Raw genomic sequence first — 20,432 nt, 5'->3', positions numbered from 1 at the left:
TTCATCCAACTGGGAGCTACTTTCAGTTTCTTGATTCGGTTGACCTCCGAGCAGTTTGCACAATGCTAATAAATTTACACGAACTATGGTGAAAAATACCCTCCATTTCGTATAGCTACGTAGTACTACGTCACCTTTGCGTACAACCCGATTGGGCTGCACCTTTGAGTTTTTTAATTTTGATTTCGCTGCATGACCCCAAACAATAATAAGGTACTGAAATATGGAATGAATACAGGCATAATAAAATTTGAGTAAAGCATCATTGGGTACGAAACAGCGCACTCTTTTCATTAAACCGCATAAAGAAGAAGCTTTGTTGGAAACATGTTGTATGTGGTTGCCCCAAGAGAGATGAGGGTCTAAGATAAGCCCCAAGTATTTGAAAGTAGAAACTTTTTCTATGTACAAATTTCCAACAAATGGATCTGCATGCTGAGGAATTGTTTTGCGTGAGGAATGAAAAAGCATATATTGAGTTTTTGCCAAATTTAAAGTAAGGTAATTTCCACTAAAAAAAACATCATTAGGCTCCTCATGTCGGATTCGATATCTTTTATAATTATATTGGCTGTTGAATGAGGGTAAAATTGGGCTGTATCATCTGCAAACGGTCTCGGGGTCCCTTTTAGCTTCAAATTTTCCAAATCATTAATAAAAAATAAAAATAATAGCGGACCTATGTTGCTCCCTTGTGGTACTCCAATGTCAATCGGACGCAAACTGCTGCTAGATTTGTTAATTGACACAAATTGCTTCCGATCTGAGAGATAACTCGCAATCAAATCGTTAGCAACTCCCCTTACTCCATATCTATCAAGCTTTCTAAGAAGGATTTTATGATTTATGATGTCAAACGCTTTTTTCAAATCGATAAATAGGCCCCCTACATTTTTTTTCTGGTCGATTTCAGCGATAATGTCGTCGACCAGTTCTGTAACAGCTGTTGATGTACCACAACCTTCACGAAAACCATATTGATATTTATATAAAACATAATTTGCGCGAAAGAAATTTAAAAGCTGGTTGGTTAAAAGTTTTTCCAAAATTTTATTAATTGTTGACAATGTTGAAATCGGTCGATAATTAGAAGGGTCACAAGAATCGCCAGATTTGAAGATTGGTGTGACTTTGGCAATTTTCATAGTTTTAGGGTAACATCCTGTGGATATTATTTTATTGAATAATTCAGCGATAATCCTAGAAAATGAATTCACATTACTTTTCGAGACATCTGCTGGAATGTTATCATAACCTCTGCTTTTCCTAACATCAAGATTGCTGATAAGAATACTAACTTCATCAGAACTAGCGGGCCTCAAAAATATCGAATTATTGACTGATTTTACATGTGTCAGGCAATCATAATTGGTTTTAGGAAGCTTATCGGCTAAATTGTTTCCGATACTTGAAAAGAAAGTATTAATTACCTCTGCCACATCTTGGTCGGAGTTTATAGTTTGTCCTTCGCTATGCAATGTGATATGTCCACTAACTTTGGAGCGACCAAAAATATCATTAAGCTTTTTCCACACATTAGTGGGGCAACAAACCAGATAGACACCTCTACTAAGTGATATTTAATGTTTAACATGTTTAACAGAGATTAACTTACTGATAGGAACAAATAATTTGTTTTTCTGTAAAATCAACTGGGGCAGCAGGGACTTTGTCCAAGGGCTTGACGACCCCTCCCCATGGCCACTGCGAGTTAGACCGGGACCATCGTCCCTAACCCCTAATCCCAAGGCGTCAAGCGACCCGTGCCGAGGGGATGCATGGCCAGGGGGGTGAAATAATAAGCCAGGCCTTTAACGGAGCCTGTGGGGTACCTGGGCACCCTCCACAGTAATTGTCCCTTACCGCGTCATGCTGGGCTCTGGCGTGGTGGACCTCTTTTCCCGAGCAACTCGTGGGACCAAAATGGAAAACCAAGTAAAATCTTCAATTAGTGGTAGTAGTGTAGGCGACAACCCCTTCGCAAGAGGTGGGTTGTTCAGGTCTCCGCCCAGGAGGCCAGAGGCAATAGTCGGCAGCTCAGTGCGCAGCGCCAGCGTGGGTCACTCAACCTTCCTCTCGGCTAGAAAAACGCCGGTAGGGGTTATTGACGGCCCGTGGCTTGTGGAGGCGATGAACCGCAAACGCGATGGGCTTTCGGCCTTCGAGGTGGCGACGGAACAACTGGACGCCATCATCGACTTTGCGTCATCGAACCATAATATCAGTAAGGACCTCAAGAGGAGCTTGCTGAAACTTCGAAAGTCGATGTTGGACGCCAAGCTGGAAACGGCGGTCGGGACGGCCAAGTGCGAACCCGTGAAATCCGTGGAGTCGAGGTCTACCCAGACTGGGGCCCAAGAATTCGCGGATTTGGGCAAGGTCGAATCGACCGAGGGCGTGCCAGCGAAGACGGTGGTGCCAAAGTCTACCCAGACTGAGGCTCAAGTATTCGCGGGCACGTCGGGGGTGACTGCTCCAACGGAGCAGACACAAAAACAGGGGAGACAGTCTCCAGGGGATGAGCTCCCTGGGGGCCGCTCCAAAACGCGGAGGGTTACTACCTCGAACAAGGGTAGTGGGGCTGGGAAGCTGAACCCTGGCCAGGTACCTCCAAAACCGGGGGAGGAAGGACCTGGAAAGGTCCGTCCACCCAGGAAAGACGGTGGTAAGGGGTTACGGCAGGCTGAGAGCTCTCAGCCGCCCCAGACCAGGGAAATAGAGGGGGATGACGCCTCCTGGACCCTGGTCAAGGACAAGAGGAAATCGAAGACGTCAATGGCCGAAAAGAAGGCCCAGGCGAATGAGGTTAGCAAGAAGTCTAGGGTAGGCGCCAATCGCTCCAGGGGCGATGCCCTAGTCATCAAAACGGACGAAGCTAAGTACTCGGACGTCTTGAAGGCGATGAGGAGTGACGTCAAGCTCGGTGAACTCGGCGCCGACGTACGTCGAATAAGACGTACCCGGATGGGCGAGATGATCCTCGAGCTAAAGCGGGGCGTCTCGCAAAAGGGCACTCACGACGGAGGTGAATCTAAGGGTTAAAGACCTGGACGAAATCACCGAAGTCTTCTTCTGCAGCTGCTATGCGCCTCCTCGGTGGTCGATCGAGCAGTTCGGTCGAATGCTAGATTGTTTGATGGCTAACTTGATGGGGCGTAGGCCGGTGGTGATAGCGGGGGATTTCAACGCTTGGGCCGTGGAATAGGGAAGCCGATCCACGAATCAATTGGGGCAGATACTGCTGGAATCACTGGCCATGTTGGATGTGAACTTGGCTAATGTCGGTACCAAAAGTACCTTCAACTGGAACGGTGCCAAGTCGATTATCGACGTTATGTTCTGGAGCTCTGGCCAAACGAGTAGTACGAACTGGAGGGTAGATGATGGCTACACTCACAGCGACCACCTAGCGGTTCGCTACAGTATCGACTATACGACCAGCATGCAGCGGACGGAAGAAGGGGCGAGGCCTAGCCCGCGTATGTGGAAGACATCATACTTCGACGACGAGGCGTTTAAGGAAGCGCTCCGCCGCGAGCACAATACTCTCGGTCTGAGCGGCGAGCAGCTGGTAACAGAACTCTCGTGTGCATGCGATGCCACCATGCCTAGGAAAATCCACCCTAGGAATGGGAGACCACCGGCTTACTGGTGGACTCAAGCAATTGCGAACCTGCGCCGCGCCTGCCTACGGGCAAGGAGGCAGATGCAGCGAGCACGCACAGAAGATGAGCGTGTTGAACGACGGGTGGCGTTCGTGGGTGCTAGAGCCGCTCTGAAGAGAATGAGATAAGATCAAGCAAAAAACCTGCTTCGAGAGCCTGTGTCAAAGTGCCAAGGCGAATCCATGGGGTGACGCCTATAGGGTATGGCCAAGACACGTGGGGCGATGACCCCTACGGTCTCCAGAGATGCTGGAGAGGATCATCGCGGGGCTCTTCCCACGTCACGACCCAAGTCCCTGGCCTCCCTTTGTGGAGCTGCCGCGGGCCAGGGTGGCCGACGAGGGAAGAGTAACTGTGGCGGAACTTGCGGGGATTGCACAGTCCCTTAGTGTAGGTAAGGCGCCAGGACCGGGTGGTATTCCGAACCTGGCCATCAAAGCGGCCATTGCCGAGGCTCCCGAGATGTTCAGATCTGTCATGCAGAGATGCCTGGACGAGGGAGTCTTCCCTGAAGCATGGAAAAGGCAGAGCTTGGTCCTATTGCCAAAGGCGGGAAAACCACCGGGGGATCCGTCGGCATATAGACCTGCTTGATACGGCGGGGAAGGTGCTCGAGAAGATCATCCTCAACAGGTTGTTGATACGCACGGAGGGTGCGGATGGTCTATCGAGTAACCAGTTTGGCTTCCGAAAGGGTAAGTCGACCGTAGACGCTATCTTGTCGGTTACCAAATCCGCGGAGATAGCTATCCAGCGTAAGAGGAGGGGAGTTCGCTATTGTGCAGTAGTGACTCTCGACGTGAGGAATGCTTTCAACAGTGCCAGTTGGGCAGCTATTGCAGATGCGCTCCTGCGTCTTGGAATTTCCGAGTACCTGTACAAGATTCTCGGAAGCTACTTCCAGAATCGAGTACTGGTATACGACACGGAGGCGGGTCGGAAGTGCGTTGACATAACCTCAGGGGTTCCGCAAGGTTCCATACTGGGTCCGATGTTATGGAACGTCATGTACGACGGTGTCTTGAGGTTGAAGTTCCCGGTGGGCGTGGTAATCGTCGGCTTCGCTGACGATATTACGCTGGAGGTCTACGGCGAATCGATCGAAGAGGTGGAGTTGACTGCAGCCCACTCGATCGCAATTGTGGAGGAGTGAGTTCCAGGAAGTTAGAACTGGCTCACCACAAGACTGAGGTGGTTGTTGTTAACAACCGAAAGTCGGAGCAGCAAGCGGTGATAAGGGCAGGCAACTGCACGGTCACCTCTGAACGCTCCATCAAACTCTTGGGGGTAATGATCGACGATAAGCTCACCCTTGGTAGCCACGTCAATTACGCCTGCAAGCGTGCCTCCACAGCTATAGTGGCATTGTCTCGGATGATGTCCAATAGCTCTGCGGTTTATGCCAGCAAGCGCAAGCTTCTGTCTAGCGTTGCTCTGTTCATACTGAGGTATGGGGGGGGGCAGCTTGGGGCACGGCCCTGTGTATTAACTGCTACCGAACGAAGTTAGAAAGTACGTATAGGCTCATGTGCCTAAGAGTTGCGAGCGCGTACCGTACCGTGTCGCACGATGCACTTTGCGTCATCAACGGTATGGTGCCTATTGACATCGTTATCGGTGAAGACATAGAGTGCTTTGAAATGCGCGGCACGAGAGGCATCCGTAGGACTGTCAGGTTGGCCTCAATGGTCAAATGGCAGCGTGCGTGGGACAGTTCCACTAAGGGTAGATGGACACATAGGTTGATACCGGAGATAGGTACGTGGGTCAAGTCTCCGGGCCTTCTATAAAAAGTTTGTTTTTGGAGCGATCATTTAGCCTTTACGTATACTTAGTATACGAGAAAGGCAAAACTTATATGCAGAATACTTGAGTTATAACATGCTTAGGTATTTCAATACAAACGAATAATAATTTGTTATGCATTTGGTATTGAAAAAGAGTTTAATAACAGAGTATGTTATGGCTCAAGTATTATGCATATTATTTTTGGTATTATTCCTTTGGTATTTTACCTCTTGTGCAGGGCTAGTTTAAAACAGAGTATGGTATTAATAACAGAATTAGGTATTATTGAGCCAATTTCTTCTGTTCGGGAAGGAGAAATTTCAAAAATGTAATCGCATGGATGGAAATAAAACATGAAACAAGTAGCAGATTTTTAATGTAGGTATTAAATGATTAAAGCACTATTGGCTTGGCTATGACATATTTGCGCCCTCTCTACTACCGGCTACGAATGCAATTAAAACAGAATTTGGAAAGCAATCGTCACCCTTATCGATAATGAAACGCATGTCGTTTAATTACCGGTGGGACTTTAGCTATGCTGTTACGTAATAAATACGAATTAAAATTGATCTTCAGCCCCAAATCAACCTAAATTTAGAACAATTTTGAAAAATGTTTTAAATAGTGCATGTTTTACATTCATGTCAGCTTTCTTCGATTGCAAATCTGATGATCGATAGAACTTAACTACAAACTTTTGAAGAGTAAGGAAAAGAATATTTTTCATGACATGAAATTCTAAGCGATACTGGCGTATGAGCCCTTTTGTCAATGAACTTATCAAAATATCTACGATTCATTGTTCGCCAACTGTTGCATGACTTTCAGTTCACCACCAAATGTCGATGTTCCCCGTGTTCTAGCACTTTCTGCCTGGAAACAACCCCATAATGGTTTCAGCAATCTGATAGCAATCTGTTAGCTCACTTGAGTAGGTACACCTAACGTTATCAACACGTACGTCTGCATGGGAATAGTGAATGCAACATTGTTGAAGATAACCCTTATCCAGACTGTCGTCGCTGATTGATATCATCCTTCAGATTCAGTGCAGGGGTCAAGAAACTTTGTAAAATAGCAAAAAAAAGGTACATTGAGGTACATGCTGTTGAATTAAATCAAATTCATTTGCTCTTGTGTGCCATTGCCTTGATACCCCATGAGATTGCTTGCTAGGACTAATTGTAATGTTTTACAATAAAATTAGCCAATTAACTACTAGGTCTACAAATCAAAAAGAGGTGCATCAAAACATATCGAGCTAGGAGCGAATAGATTTAAATTGCACCCAGTGATGAACTCTTTAGATATTAAGAAAAATCACTTAAATAAAGATTAAAAAAAAAGGATTAAAATTGCATTGTGTATGCAATTGACCATAATGCAGATGAAATATCATTTATTAATGATCTAGCTAGGCCAATCTAATGGTAGTAAGGTTCAATTTTCAGAACAGTACGAGAGTTTTTTTTTAAGTGTGGAATTATTTAATTGACTGGCTTTGGGCCGTGCGAGATATTAGATATACGAACACATAAATCGCAGTTATGCTTAAATAATAACTTTGGAGGAGCTTATCAAATACTAACTTTCAAATGGGACATAATGACGGCTAACCAAATGTTGCAGACATGAATAAATCTATGTTTGGTTAAAAAGCAAAAAAAAACGTCCTACGAAATCAATTTGTGTGCCAGCTGTTATCTTCAACCAATGGCAGCAGACTGGGTCAGGCAGAGTACTAGCAACAATAGTCATAACCGCGCGTCCACCGTCCGTCCGCCCTATACAGCAAATATTGGACGGAGCTTGTTATCATGGGTGTTGTTTGTCTAGCTAGCGCGATTATTTTTCTGATTATTGTTGTCATGCAAAACTAGTACCTAACTGATGATGACATTCGAGTACATAACGCATCGTTGATGTACAATGATTAGTTATAATACATCAGTCTGTAAGGATTGATTCGAAGCACAACAAAATCGTTTTAACTCACCTCTGGTCCCAGTTGACCCATTTCGTTGTAGCAATCCACCATTGAATACATGGAGACGCCTGCCCCGGGTTCCTCCAACACGTTCAGATCCAAACCTAAAATCTACGGCAATCTCTGTTCCGATCAAAGCAAGTTCCGCTTTTTATCCACTAGCTTGCGATCCACGATCATCAGAGGGTCCTACGCTCGATCACACAGGCTCTTATCAAACCGTATGAGGGAATGATCAGGGTTCAATACACCTCACTCACCACTCAAAGAAAAACCTACGGTGGCCAAAGAGCGGAAAATTGTTGTTTTTGTGTTTCACAAATGGCTGCTCCTTATCCCTCTTTACGGCACTTAAATCACTCGAACGGCAAAAACCCGCAGATGATCTCCCACCACGTCTCAACAGCAACCACAGCTCTTCTGATCGGACGCGAACGACAAACACGCTGAAGGTGGATGCAATTGTTGTTTTCGTCAAGTCGTGCTTGCACTAACGTATCGCTCCTATCCACCACTCGCGCCCAGTGACTGTCGTTGTAAAACAAAACGCCAACCGTATTGCAAAACAACTGAATCTGCCACAAATCCGAAAGGTGACCGATACTGCTCACGCCACCGCAGATAATGCCTACGGACGAAAATAGAGATAAAAGAGTTGAGGAATTACTTCAATGAGGCTAGATAAATATTGTGTCCATTGCAATAGAAAAATAACGTTCCAACGACAACAACAACAACTAAAAAACAATACTTTAGATTTGAATTCTGATTTATGATTGAGATAGCACGATAATGTCTAGCATCTTAGTACGGGTGTATTTTTGGCAAGCGTAGGCAAGGTCGTGCGTCGTACAATATAATTCCACTACTTTATTTTTGTCTCTGACTTTCAAGAGGCGTGTCAAGTACGAAGTCAGCTTACCGTTGAGATATCGTCAAGATACAAATAAACAGATGGTTTTTTTTTTGGAATAAGGAGAAATTGTTTTCTCGGCCAATGTAACCATTCCTTATTGGATTTTTGAGCTGATTTGTTGCAGCGCTATTGAACCTCGAAACGTTAGACAACTAATGCAGGTCAACAGTGAAATCGCAGACATGGATGCTAATCAGCTGCTGTCGCTCGTTTAGTTGAGTTCATTTCCTGCAGATATATTGAGTACGACGTCAAAAACGTCTCTCGTAATCCCGAAGGAGGTGGTCGATTAGGAAGCTATCGCGTCTTATTTACGATACGAGCGCTGGAACTGGAAGGTGCAAATTCGTTGCACAAAAAGATAAGTTTTGTCTTGTTCCCCTTTGTTGGCTTGCTTCAGTGCGGGACCATCCAACAAGGCAAGCGAGTGAGAGCCGGCACAGAAAGAACTGGTATATTTGTTCGTCAAGGCTTATCTAATCGAATGGTACTACTTAATTCGATGATCAATTGCGGCAATTAGCACCTCGGCGACCTGATTCTGATTCTGTCGTTGAATCATTTTTTTTAATGGGGTGTTTAGGTAAAGAAAAGATTTTACTATAAACTTGTCTTCAATAAATGAACCGATCCTACTATGCCACTATTCCCAAATAGTTTTTTCTACAAAGAGCAAGATGCTTTTTATTTTTGTTGGCACTGCATTCCTCTTTGGACTATTATTTTTGCAGTGGAAAACATTTCTTAATCGAAATCTGATTAGATAGAAAATAATCAATAAATCGAAATGTCTTTTTCTTCTTATATGGCTTTATATTCCAACTGGAACTTGGCCTGCTTTTCAACATAGTATTCTATTAGCATTTCCTCAGTTATTAATTGAAAGCTTTTCTATGCCCGCCATTGCATGAGTGGCAAGTACAATGGATACACTATGCCCAGGGTGTCGAGAATGTTTCCATCCCGAAAACATCCTAGACCCGAACCGAGAATCGAACTCGCCATCTCCGGATTGGCAATCCTACGCCTTTGCTCGCAAGGCTACTGGAGACCCAATCGAAATGTATCAACATAAAATTTTGCAATGTTTACGTTGTTAGAAGAAAAAGAAGAAATATAACAAAAACTTGAATGAGCGATAAAACAAGAAATGATTCCATTAAAAATTAACCACAGCCAAAATGGAAACACAATTTAAATCCAACTTAATATCACAATCTAGTTATTGCTTTCACAATTTATTAAACTCATCCGGTCTACACCACTGATCAGATCTGGCGCACATAGCGTGGGGCTGCCACGCCAATTCAAAACAAAACGGAATTGATTTTTCGTTTTAATCACTTCCAACGAACTGGTCATCTAGATGTTCCGCAAAACAGGAACACGACAGAGGAGAATACTGAACGGGGCAGCTTCTCTGCCAGATCCTCCGCTGCTTTATCCCTTGAGGCACATTGAAATTTATATCCACTGACTGAACAATGTTTTGCCCAACGTATAATGGTATAATCGAATGGGAATTTTACATTAGATGGGATGTTTGAAATTATTTGCAGGAGTAAATTTATGTTGCGAGAAGTTTTGATAAATGCTTATTTATTTTGCCAACCTCAGCAAATATTTTTCCAAAATTTAAACATACCCACGGTAATTTTTCAACCGTTTTTCGACGTTTTACTGATATTTCTTCAATATTTTACCGAAAATCAGCGGACATCTCGGCTGTTGAATTGTCAGCAATCGTAAAATTTTGAATTTTCAGTTTGTATGAACTTTTGAACGTAATTGACCTTGTAGTTTGAAACAGTTGGCTGCTTTTTGCTCAAATTATTCTAAGCAATATTTGAAAAGGGCATCATACTCATCAGTGACTTTAGTGACCAACACTGGCGAAAAAAGAAATGCATTTCAGCTGCAGAAAAAGTGACCAAATAGTGACTTTTAATTTCATTTGCAGTGACAAAATGGCCTTCATTTGAACTTAATAAGGCCGATTAAAATAATTTTCATTTTTTTGCCTTTGTTTGAGAGGTTTTCAGCCCTAGGCTAGCTCACCTCTTTTTCAAAAATTATGTCTCCCCTTAAAATCTTTTGGTCGAAAATTTCAATTTGAAAAGTCAATAAATTCCGAAAAAATATGAATTGCCAAAACATTATTCAACAAATCCGTTGAAAAGGAAATTGTGTGTTTATTTAACGGAATGTCTTCACTTATCATGCACCATTTAATTCCATTACTTTGCTATCTTTACAAGTATACGTATTTTGACCTCATCAGTAAAGACGTCTTTAGTTTCTCAAGTCGTATCAAATATGAGACACTGATCAAAGTTTACAAAGTGCTGGAAATATGTAAATGGAATAGTTCTTCTTATGACAAGTGAAATCTGATAATTTTGTTTTATTTGATTCCGTTTAATATTTTTCTACCACTGGAAAAGCAGAACTTTGAGGCAAGTCATACAGAATAATGTGCAATTATGGGTTCAAACTTATTCGAAAAATCTTCGCTTGTTTGTACAAATAGCTCTTTTTATAACAGAAATTTACATTGTTAATTTTTAGACATAGATTTAATTCGACTTACATAGTTTATAGATCTGAAACCCAATAATAGTTTCAATACCTAAATAATATTCTCAGGGCTTTAAAAAGCCTAAACAAAGCCTAAACAAGAAGTTCGAGCTACAACAAATTCACGATTTTTCTCGATGGAATATCCAAAGTTTATGCAGTTTCAAATGATTAAACTGTCATCAATATATATATTTGTAAATTATGAGCAGATGTCAAGAGACCGGAAAATAATATTTCTATGGGGGATCTCTTACACACTTAGTTTTTATTTCTGCAGCTCGGCAAAAATCCGCGCAGCCGTGTGCCCAGCTAAATCAGCTAAATAAATACTGATATCCCGGCAAAAATGATGTGATTTTCAGCAACTTTGACAGAAATCTTAGCAAGTCCATTGCAGTATCAATCAGAGATGCAAATTTCTCCATTTTAATTCAAAAATAAATATTTTTGTTTTATTTTTCAAACTATATAGGTGTTTGTTATAAAAAAAAACGCTGAAAGATTGTTTGTTTTGGGTATGCACTAATGAGCATTAGAGCAAGCCTTCGAAACAACACGAAGTGTATCTAAAATTAAAAGATCAATCTGAATATTCGACAGTTTAAAACCTCTTTTAAAAACTGTTAAACTCTACACTATAACTACTTAAAAAGTGTAGAGTTTAACATGAACCGGTGCCAACGAAAGTGGTACATAAACCATTTTTGTCGATTTTGTGTTTTTTTACACCAACGGCTTCTGTTAGCAAAGATCTGGTAAAGGAATAACGAGAAAGTGATTTTTGACAATTAAATCTGGAGATATGCACTTTTTAATTTCTGGTATATATCACAATGGCAATTTCGTTGCGGAAAAGTGGTACATGTACACTTCTCCCCACTAAAATCAGCTTATTTAAATAAAAATTTGACAACAAAGTTGTTCCCGCAACAAATTTTAACTCTATTTTGAATTTCAAGAAGGTTCACTGTTGTTTACAACAATTTTATAAATGTACATGTACCACTTTTACTGGCAACGATTTTCGGTTTCTGTTGCATTTTATTCCCATCAATAGTGGTACATGTGCATTTTGTTCCAACAAACTTGAAATTTGTCAAGAAACTTCGCATATTTCTCATTACTACCTTTAGGCACATCAGTCATAACACGTTGGTACAGTTGAATTGCAGAAAATTGCAAATTCGAATTTTATTTTTGAGGTTTTTGGAAAAATGCATCTCCTGTAAAATTTACTCAATGTAACATGTACCACTTTCGCTGGCACCGGTTCAGTAATTAAAAGAGGTTTGAAACTCAGCAGAGTCAGAGTCATTGGCTTTGTGAATAATTTAGATTCACAATCCGATGTGCCCTGCTTGCATTACTATTCAGCTTTCCACGTTCGCCATAATGGCGGATGCTATAATAATTTTGACATTAACTGCTTTGACATTGCTTCCCGACACTGAACTGAAAGTTTAGTCTAAGCAAACATTGATATTAGCCGTTACTAAGTACAGCCAATGCTTTGGTTGTTTATTGTCAACAACCAAAACATGGTGATAAACGTCTTCCGAAAATTATTAATTACTACTATTCTACTAATTTTGTTTTCTTCTAGATATGGAGTTCGCTGATAACACTAACTGATGTCACACATTAATTAAAGACATGAAAAGATTCAGATATTGCCACTTAGGGGCCATCCAGAAACCACGTGGTCATATTTTTGAAGATTTTCCAAACCCCCTACCCTTACCCCCTGCCCCCCCCCCCCTTTGACCACGAGGTTTTTTTCAAGCACAATTTAAAAAAAAAACCTTGTATAAATAAAAGGCACGGCAAATGCTGGGTAAAGCGTACCATTGATACTTCGCGTACCTGAAGGAATAAAATAGACCCCATTTCGCGGCCCTTAGCCTCTTACCCAGCAACTCCTATCCCTACCTCCCCGCGGTGCTGGCCGGGATACGAGCAACCTTAGGGAAGATCGGGTAACCAACCCCGGTGGGAACTATGGTCGTATGCTGACAGGGAAGGGGGGTTTGCTCCTCTCCGGAGGTGCAAATTTTATTGAGCGTCTGTTCTCCATGTCAGGATCGGCTCACAACAGCGTCTGTTCTCCATGTTAGGGGCGGCTGATCATCGTCCGAGTGCCAGCGAGGGACTCTAAGTGAAACTGTGCACCATGGTCCACCGGAAATAAGGAGGAATGGTCCATCTACCAGAGCTGCGGCAACACACACGAGCTGGGAACAGCTTTCATAGTGATGGGCGACATGAAAAGGCGCGTGATCGGGTGGTGGCCGATCAACGAGAGAATGTGCAGGTTGAGGATCAAAAGTCGGTTTTACAACTTCAGCATAATCAACGTCCATAGCACACACTCCGGAAGCACTGATGACGATAAGGACGCATTCTACGCGCAGCTGGAACGTGAGTACGATAGTGCCACGACGTCAAAATCATCATAGGAGATTTGAACGCTCAGGTTGGCCAAGAGGAGGAGTTTAGACCGACTATTGGGAAGTTCAGCGCACACCTGCTGACGAACGAAAACGGCCTACGACTAATTGATTTCTCTGCCTCCAATAATATGGCCATTCGCAGCACCTACTTCCAACACCGCCTGGAAGAAGCGGAGTGCGAGGAGATGGAACAGCTGTGCCGTTCTCAAGAAACACGCAAGTTCTATCAGAAGCTCAACGAATCCCGCAAAGGCTTCGTGCCGCGAGCCGAAATGTGCCGGGATAAGAATGGGAGCATCTTGACGGACGAACGTGTGGTGATCGAAAGGTGGAAGCAGCACTACGATGAACATTTGAATGGCGCTGAGAGTACAGGCAGTGAAAGTCAAGGCAGCGGAGGAGATGACTACGTCAGTTCAGCGGACGATGGAAGCCAACCAGCCCCCACCTTGAGGGAAGTTAAGGATGCCATCCAACAGCTAAAGACCAATAAAGCAGCTGGTAAGGATGGTATCGGAGCTGAGCTCATCAAGATAGGCCCGGAAAAGCTAGCCACTTGCCTGCACAGATTGATAGTAAGAATCTGGGAAACAACAGCTACCGGAGGAATGGAAGGAAGGGGTTATATGCCCCATCTACAAGAAAGGTGACAAGCTGGAGTGTGAGAACTTTCGAGCGATCACCATCCTTAATGCCGTCTACAAAGTGATATCCCAGAACGTCTTTTGTCGTTTGTCAGCAATAGTGAATGATTTCGTGGGATGTAACAAGCCGGCTTTGTTGATGGCCACTCGACAACGGCCCAGATCTTTACTGCACGACAAATCCTTCAATACCAGTGAATACCAGGTACTAACGCATCATTTGTTTGTTGATTTCAAGGCGGCATACGACAGCATAGACCGCGTAGAGCTATGGAAAATTATGGACGAGAACAGCTTCCCTGGGAAGCTTTCCAGACTGATCAAAGCAATGGTGGATGGTGTGCAAAACTGTGTAAAGATTTCGGGCGAACACTCCAGTTCGTTCGAATCGCGCCGGGGACTAAGACATGGTGATGGACTTTCGTGCCTGTTGTTCAACATTGCGCTAGAAGGTGTCATGCGGAGAGCCGGGTGTAACAGCCGGGATACGATTTTCAACAGATCCAGTTAATTTATTTGTTTCGCGGATGACATGGACATTGTCGGCCGAACATTTGCAAAGGTGGCAGAACTGTACACCCGCCTGAAACGTAAAGCAAAAAAAAGTTGGACTGGTGGTGAATGCGTCAAAGACAAAGTACATGCTTGTGGGCGGAACCGAGCGCGACAGGGCCCGCCTGGGAAGCAGTGTTACGATAGACGGGGATACCTTCGAGGTGGTCGAGGAATTCGTCTACCTCGGATCCTTGCTAACGGCTGACAACAACGTTAGTCGTGAAATACGAAGGCACATCATCTGTGGATGTCGGGCCTACTACGGGCTCCAGAAGAAACTGCGGTCGAAAAAGATTCGCCACCGCACCAAATGTGTCATGTACAAGACGCTAATAAGACCGGTTGTCCTCTACGGACATGAAACATGGACAATGCTCTAGGAGGACTTGCAAGCACTCGGATTATTCGAGAGACGGGTGCTTAGGACCATCTTTGGCGGTGTGCAAGAAGACGGTGTGTGGCGGCGAAGAATGAACCATGAGCTCGCCCAACTCTACGGCGAACCCAGTATCCAGAAGGTAGCTAAAGCCGGAAGGGTACGATGGGCAAGACATGTTACAAGAATGCCGGACAGCAACCCTGCAAAGATGGTGTTCGCTTCCGATCCGGCAGGTACGAGACGGCGTGGAGCGAAGCGAGCGAGATGGGCAGACCAGGTGCAAAACGACTTGGCGAGCGTGTGGCGTATCCGAGGATGGAGAGATGCGGCCTCGAACCGTGTATTGTGGCGTCAAATTGTTGATTCAGTGTTATCTGCTCAGATATAAACTAAATAAATGAATGAATGAGTTCTATTTTCAAATGAGTTTGCAGACAGCTGACAGGAAAGAATTTCATATTCACCACATGTTTCTCTACTCCTGCTTCTAAAAGCCCAAATTTGACATATTAATTTGCGTACAATGCAGAAATTTAAATCAACTGTTCAGCACACGTAAGCAAATGATCTACAAATTGTTTCAGCACCATGCGCATTACGGGTCTCTCAGCTCGTGCTCTTGAAAAAGTACTAAAAAAGAACGTGGTTTCCAAAATGGTCGAGTTTTGGCTTTGTTTCATAATCACCTTAAATAATTAATACCAATAGATTACGGTCAAACCTCCATGAGTCGATATTGAAGGGACCATCGACTCCTGGAAATATCGAGATGTGGAAGATATTGTTTTTGGAAAGCTGTTTCGAGGGACCATTACAGTAACCCAAAAAATAATATTTAATATGGCATAATTTGCTTCTATGAGTCGATATCGAGTCATAGAACATCGACTCATGGAGGTTTGACTGTACTAACTATCGGAATGACTAATCAAGATGCGATATTTGTTGAGTAACACCTTTTTAGTATTGATTTTAGCTATAAGAATTCTTTCTTCGCTAAGGCTTCGTGATTAAGCGCTATGATCAACTTAATAAAAAAAAATCCCTGCTCTAATTTGTATGGAGGACACTCACAACATTAGACAGAATGAAATGAGCGAGCGTGATGAAGTGAAATAGATTTTTGGAATGGTTACGTTGAAAACATTTTGGACTTTTTTTTGCAATTCTAAGATGGCATCAACTAGTTATGTTAGTTATCTTTATTAACCACTAGCAGACCCGACGAACTTCGAAAATCAACCTATACACATATAAATAAGGTTTGAAACATGGAACATATAGATGTTACAGGGGTTACCATAGTAAACGTGTGATATATTACATGATAAATGCCTTCAGAAAAACATTCTTTATTCTTCCTGGAATGTCTAAATATATTGCAAGGTAGTAAGGGGGGTCCCGTAGCGTAGTTGGCTACACGTTCGCCTTACAAGCGAATGGTCATGGGTTCGATTCCCAGCCCCTCCACCAAATCCTCGTCAGTCCTCGGATCCGCAGCCCATACGGTGGCGTTTGGGGTACGCGCCTTACCGTCACGTCTGCCTGATGACGACTGACTTGACGACTTGTTCTTCTCGGAGGCATTCCTCCAACGTTACCCGGATAAATGGCAACAGAACAATGCAACGATCTAATGGATACACGACATGGACTACGGACACAATGGACTCACGACGAGATGGACTGGCACCGACAACAATAATGGTAATGGAAATCTAAAAATAGATTCTGTGTGGATTCTGTACAGCAGAATACCACAGTAGATCTCGGCACAGTAGCGGTTAAGTAACACAGAGCGCCTAACTAATAAAGAAAGGAATAAAAAAAATTGCAAGGTAGTATTAGGATATTATAGATCTGAGTCTCCAAACTGTGCATGAGTTTTTTTGTTATTCTAAGGTTCGCTATGCATTCAACAGGGAAGGGTCGTTTGGCCGAAAGGGTCATTAGGCCGAAAGGGTCATTTGGCCAAAAGAGTCATTTGACCGAAAGCATCGTTTGGCTGACAGGATCATTTGGCCGAAAAGCTCATTTGGCCGAAAGTGTCATTAGTCCCAAAGGGTCATTTGGCTAAAAGGTCATTAGGCAGGAAAGGGTCATTTGGCCGAAAGGGTCATTTGGCTGAAAGATTAATTTGGCCGAAAGGGTCATTTGGCCGAAAAGGTCATTTGGCCGAACCATTTCGGTCAAACAACCCTTACGGCAAAATGACCCTTTCGGCCAAATGGCAATTTCGGCCAAATGACCGTTTCGGCCTTCTACTGGCGCAAATTGATTATTGGGGCAATGCTAAATTAACCCGTTTCTGCCGTTTAACTGCCAAGACCAAGACTAAAAAGTCAGCAAATTTTAGCAGAAGTTTTGAACATTTATTCTTTGAATAGTAAGTTTTAGTTACTATTCGAATAAACTGTTATAAAGCTTCGACCAATCAACGACAGCAGGATCATTGCAATAACAACGTGATGGACCACAGTGTGAGCAATCGTCATCGGCACGGATGGCTCGTGTCGCGAATTCAAGCCTCAACTCGGCTCTCCGGCTGAGTGTTGTTGTTAATGAAAGCTTGTTTTTCTCGTCCGTTCGTGTGCTATGACCAGACTATATGCACCACCTTACTTCCAATAATAATGGCACCAGGCTTCCTTACTTCCCTTCCTCAACCGAATCGAGATTGTAATTTTAGGGCTCTGTCATGCTCTCTCCGCTGATCTACCGCTTGAGCTCAGAGTACACGCAGATTGATGTGGTTGTATGTTTGGTGCTTTCAGACAGCCAGATCAGTGGGGTTATTAGTTTAGTTCAATCAAGAATTATTGTAGCTGATTGAGTTTAATGAGGTTGGCTCCACACGGGTGGATTGACACAGCAAAAATGTTATGAACAGATGGATACAACCTCAACGAACAGAATCGTAGTGAACCCACGTTGGATGAAGCTAATCAGTTTGGATGCTTCGCATTTATTAGGTACGGTTGACCGGTCATTGAATCATGGTATGTCTCTCGTTATCAAGCTTGTTTTTATTCAAAGTTGTTTGTTGACTCAAAATATTCAAAGAGAGATTTTTAAAGTTTTTAGGTAGTTTCAAGCTAATATTCTAATTCTCCGGTTCATCAGGACATTAGCTAGATGCAAGTTGAGTTACAGTAAACACATTATTTCCTAAAGACGTAGAATTATTCAAAAAGAAAACTTTTTACTTCTTTTTCAAATCGAATTACAATATTGCGTTATATTGAAACATACAACCAAAAAACAAATTTGACAATTATTGTAAAAAATAAATGCATAGGGGAACTGCTCCTGGACTTCATCTCATGGCTCCGATGGTCCCATTGAAAACAATGCAATGGAAAGGAATTTGGTTTGAATATTATTTTTGTGATTTCTTAAGCAATGAGCGACGAAATTGGTGCCGCATTTCTTTGTTTAGTGATGAGATGAATATATGTTCACTGTTCAGTGAGATGGAGATCGGAACAGCTTCCCTAGATAATACGACAAGTTGTAATTAAGAAAATGTAAGCTTTTCTACAGATACTGTATGAAAATAAAACAAAACTTAGAGAGCTATGGTAAAATACAATGGTTGTATTAAAATCTTCCGAAATTGTATATGCCAAAATGTATATGTACAGTTTTTGTAAGCTTCTTATGCAGAACTGTATTCCAATCTGCTATTCGCTGTTTGGGCGTAATAAATGAATCAATGAAAACTATCGCTTTCCAAGGGCCGAAATTCTCTTTAATAAAGACAATAATAATAAAAATATAGATTTACAAACATATGTTACAGTCCTTTTATTCCAATTGATAGCATGATTATTTCTATACAAATTTGATATTGTGGAACCACTTTTTGACGAATGTATAAAAAGGTAAAATGCGACCGTGCTCTACAATCACCATTGATAGGGAAAAGTTAATTGGATTTTTTTATACAATACAATATACAATGGTACTAAAAAAGTACCTTTATTTTCAATCCCTCACGAAATATTATCTCGCTTGTTTCTAGCAAAACCATCACAAAGCAAACAAATATGAAAGGCAAACAATCTTATCACATCGTAGGTAAATTGAAGTGAAACAAAATCTGACAATAATTAAGCTCTCCATGTCACATGAATAATAATTTAAATCTCAAAAGATAGAACCTTCATCTCATTTTTATTTCCCTGTGGCATTACATTCCTGTAAAGGCGAAGAGATCCATAAGCAATTATTTCGGATAGTACATTAGCGTTCTATGCACACCCAATCTTCAAAATTGAATTTGTTTCCGACCAAATTTCGAACCCAGGGGCCTGTTGCATCGTTTCGATTTCCAGCCGCCCATAAGTTCGCTGAGCTAAGTAAGACCCCACAATCAAGCAACAATTTGTTTTGCACTTACGTCTTCTTTGCCTCTTCTCGAATAATAAGCCGCCCTATCGTCGAACGGCTCGGGAAGCCGGTGTCCAATGTTTCTCCCGAGATTGTCACCAACCAACACAATCCACTCTCCGGTTCGCCGGTGCTCAATTCCGTACTCAACTCACGGCTCAATTGGGAATCAGTATGTACATAAAGCAACAGCTCACCGTGTTGTTGTTTTTCGCCTGCTCCACACACTTTACAATATTTTAATATAATAAAACCTGACGACCGACAGCGGCCAAACTGGCTACTGTTGCCTTGTGCTTCACTATCTCTTCGTTCTCCGAACAGCAACAGTACCCAGCTAGCTTGTAGCTGCTGCTATATAGGTAGATGGCACCGCAGGCCTCTGGATATCAGAAGTGGCGGCGATAAAACACGGTGCGAGGTCTCGTCTCTAACGCTTGGCAACTTCACTCGCACAACACCACAAACTGCTCAAACGTACCAATTGATAATCGCTCAGCTATCTTTCTACTTTTCCACACGTCGAACGCAACAATTTTTCCCTTAGCAACAAGTTTTCACTTTCACGATTCCTCGCGCTTCTTTCCTTTCCCCGCAATTGCAATAGAACGAGCGAATCGAACACCATAAAATGATGCAACTCACAGCGTGTTTTTCACCAAACAAACACTTGTTCCAAAAATCACTAAAATCCCAGATTTGTTCACAAATTTGGTTCATAAATTGCATGCACCACTCGAGCATTCACAAGTCCTCAGTTCGTCCGGTTTGCAGTTGTGAAGACCGAGAATTGTTTCGTTTCGCCTTGCGAGCAAGGATGTCTTCCCTGTACCACCTCTGCTCTTCCGCTATTTTATTGGTTGACTTCTTCAGCTCTTCTATCATCCGTTCACGGCAACGGGTTCTGGCGAACTGAGTCCGACTGCGGGGCCGCTATCAAGCATTATAGAAGAGCACGCACGCATATCCCCGCGGGGCACGGCGTTGTTTGGTGGTAGTCGGTGTGTCCGTGCCCACTTCGCCTTTGCAAGCATGGTCGGCTGGTCTAGCACGGCGTTGTTGTTGCTGCACTG

The 20,432-nt window shown here is 42.8% G+C and overlaps 1 protein-coding gene across 4 annotated transcripts in view; it reads right to left on the bottom strand.

Moving 5' to 3' along the window:
- LOC134209339 (sestrin homolog) overlaps window positions 1-20,188 on the bottom strand; it is a 127,326-nt gene extending 107,138 nt beyond the window's left edge. The window contains exons 1-3 of one of the 4 annotated variants that reach the window (XM_062685326.1): window positions 19,841-20,188; window positions 19,370-19,586; window positions 7,453-8,071 (exon numbers count right to left, since the gene is read on the bottom strand). In XM_062685326.1, coding sequence (XP_062541310.1) covers window positions 7,453-7,503 — 51 coding nt within the window. In that variant the 5' untranslated portion in view covers window positions 7,504-8,071; window positions 19,370-19,586; window positions 19,841-20,188. Of the gene's footprint in view, window positions 1-7,452; window positions 8,072-19,369 lie in introns of all 4 variants that reach the window. The other 3 variants (XM_062685327.1, XM_062685329.1, XM_062685328.1) reach the window with 3 other exon arrangements.
- Window positions 20,189-20,432: the final 244 nt, after the last annotated feature.

This window comes from Armigeres subalbatus, chromosome 2, assembly GCF_024139115.2.
Source record: "Armigeres subalbatus isolate Guangzhou_Male chromosome 2, GZ_Asu_2, whole genome shotgun sequence".
Classification (NCBI taxonomy): domain Eukaryota; kingdom Metazoa; phylum Arthropoda; class Insecta; order Diptera; family Culicidae; genus Armigeres; species Armigeres subalbatus.
The sequence above is the reverse complement of the archived record's forward strand: the minus strand, read 5'-3'. Positions and strand labels throughout refer to the sequence as shown.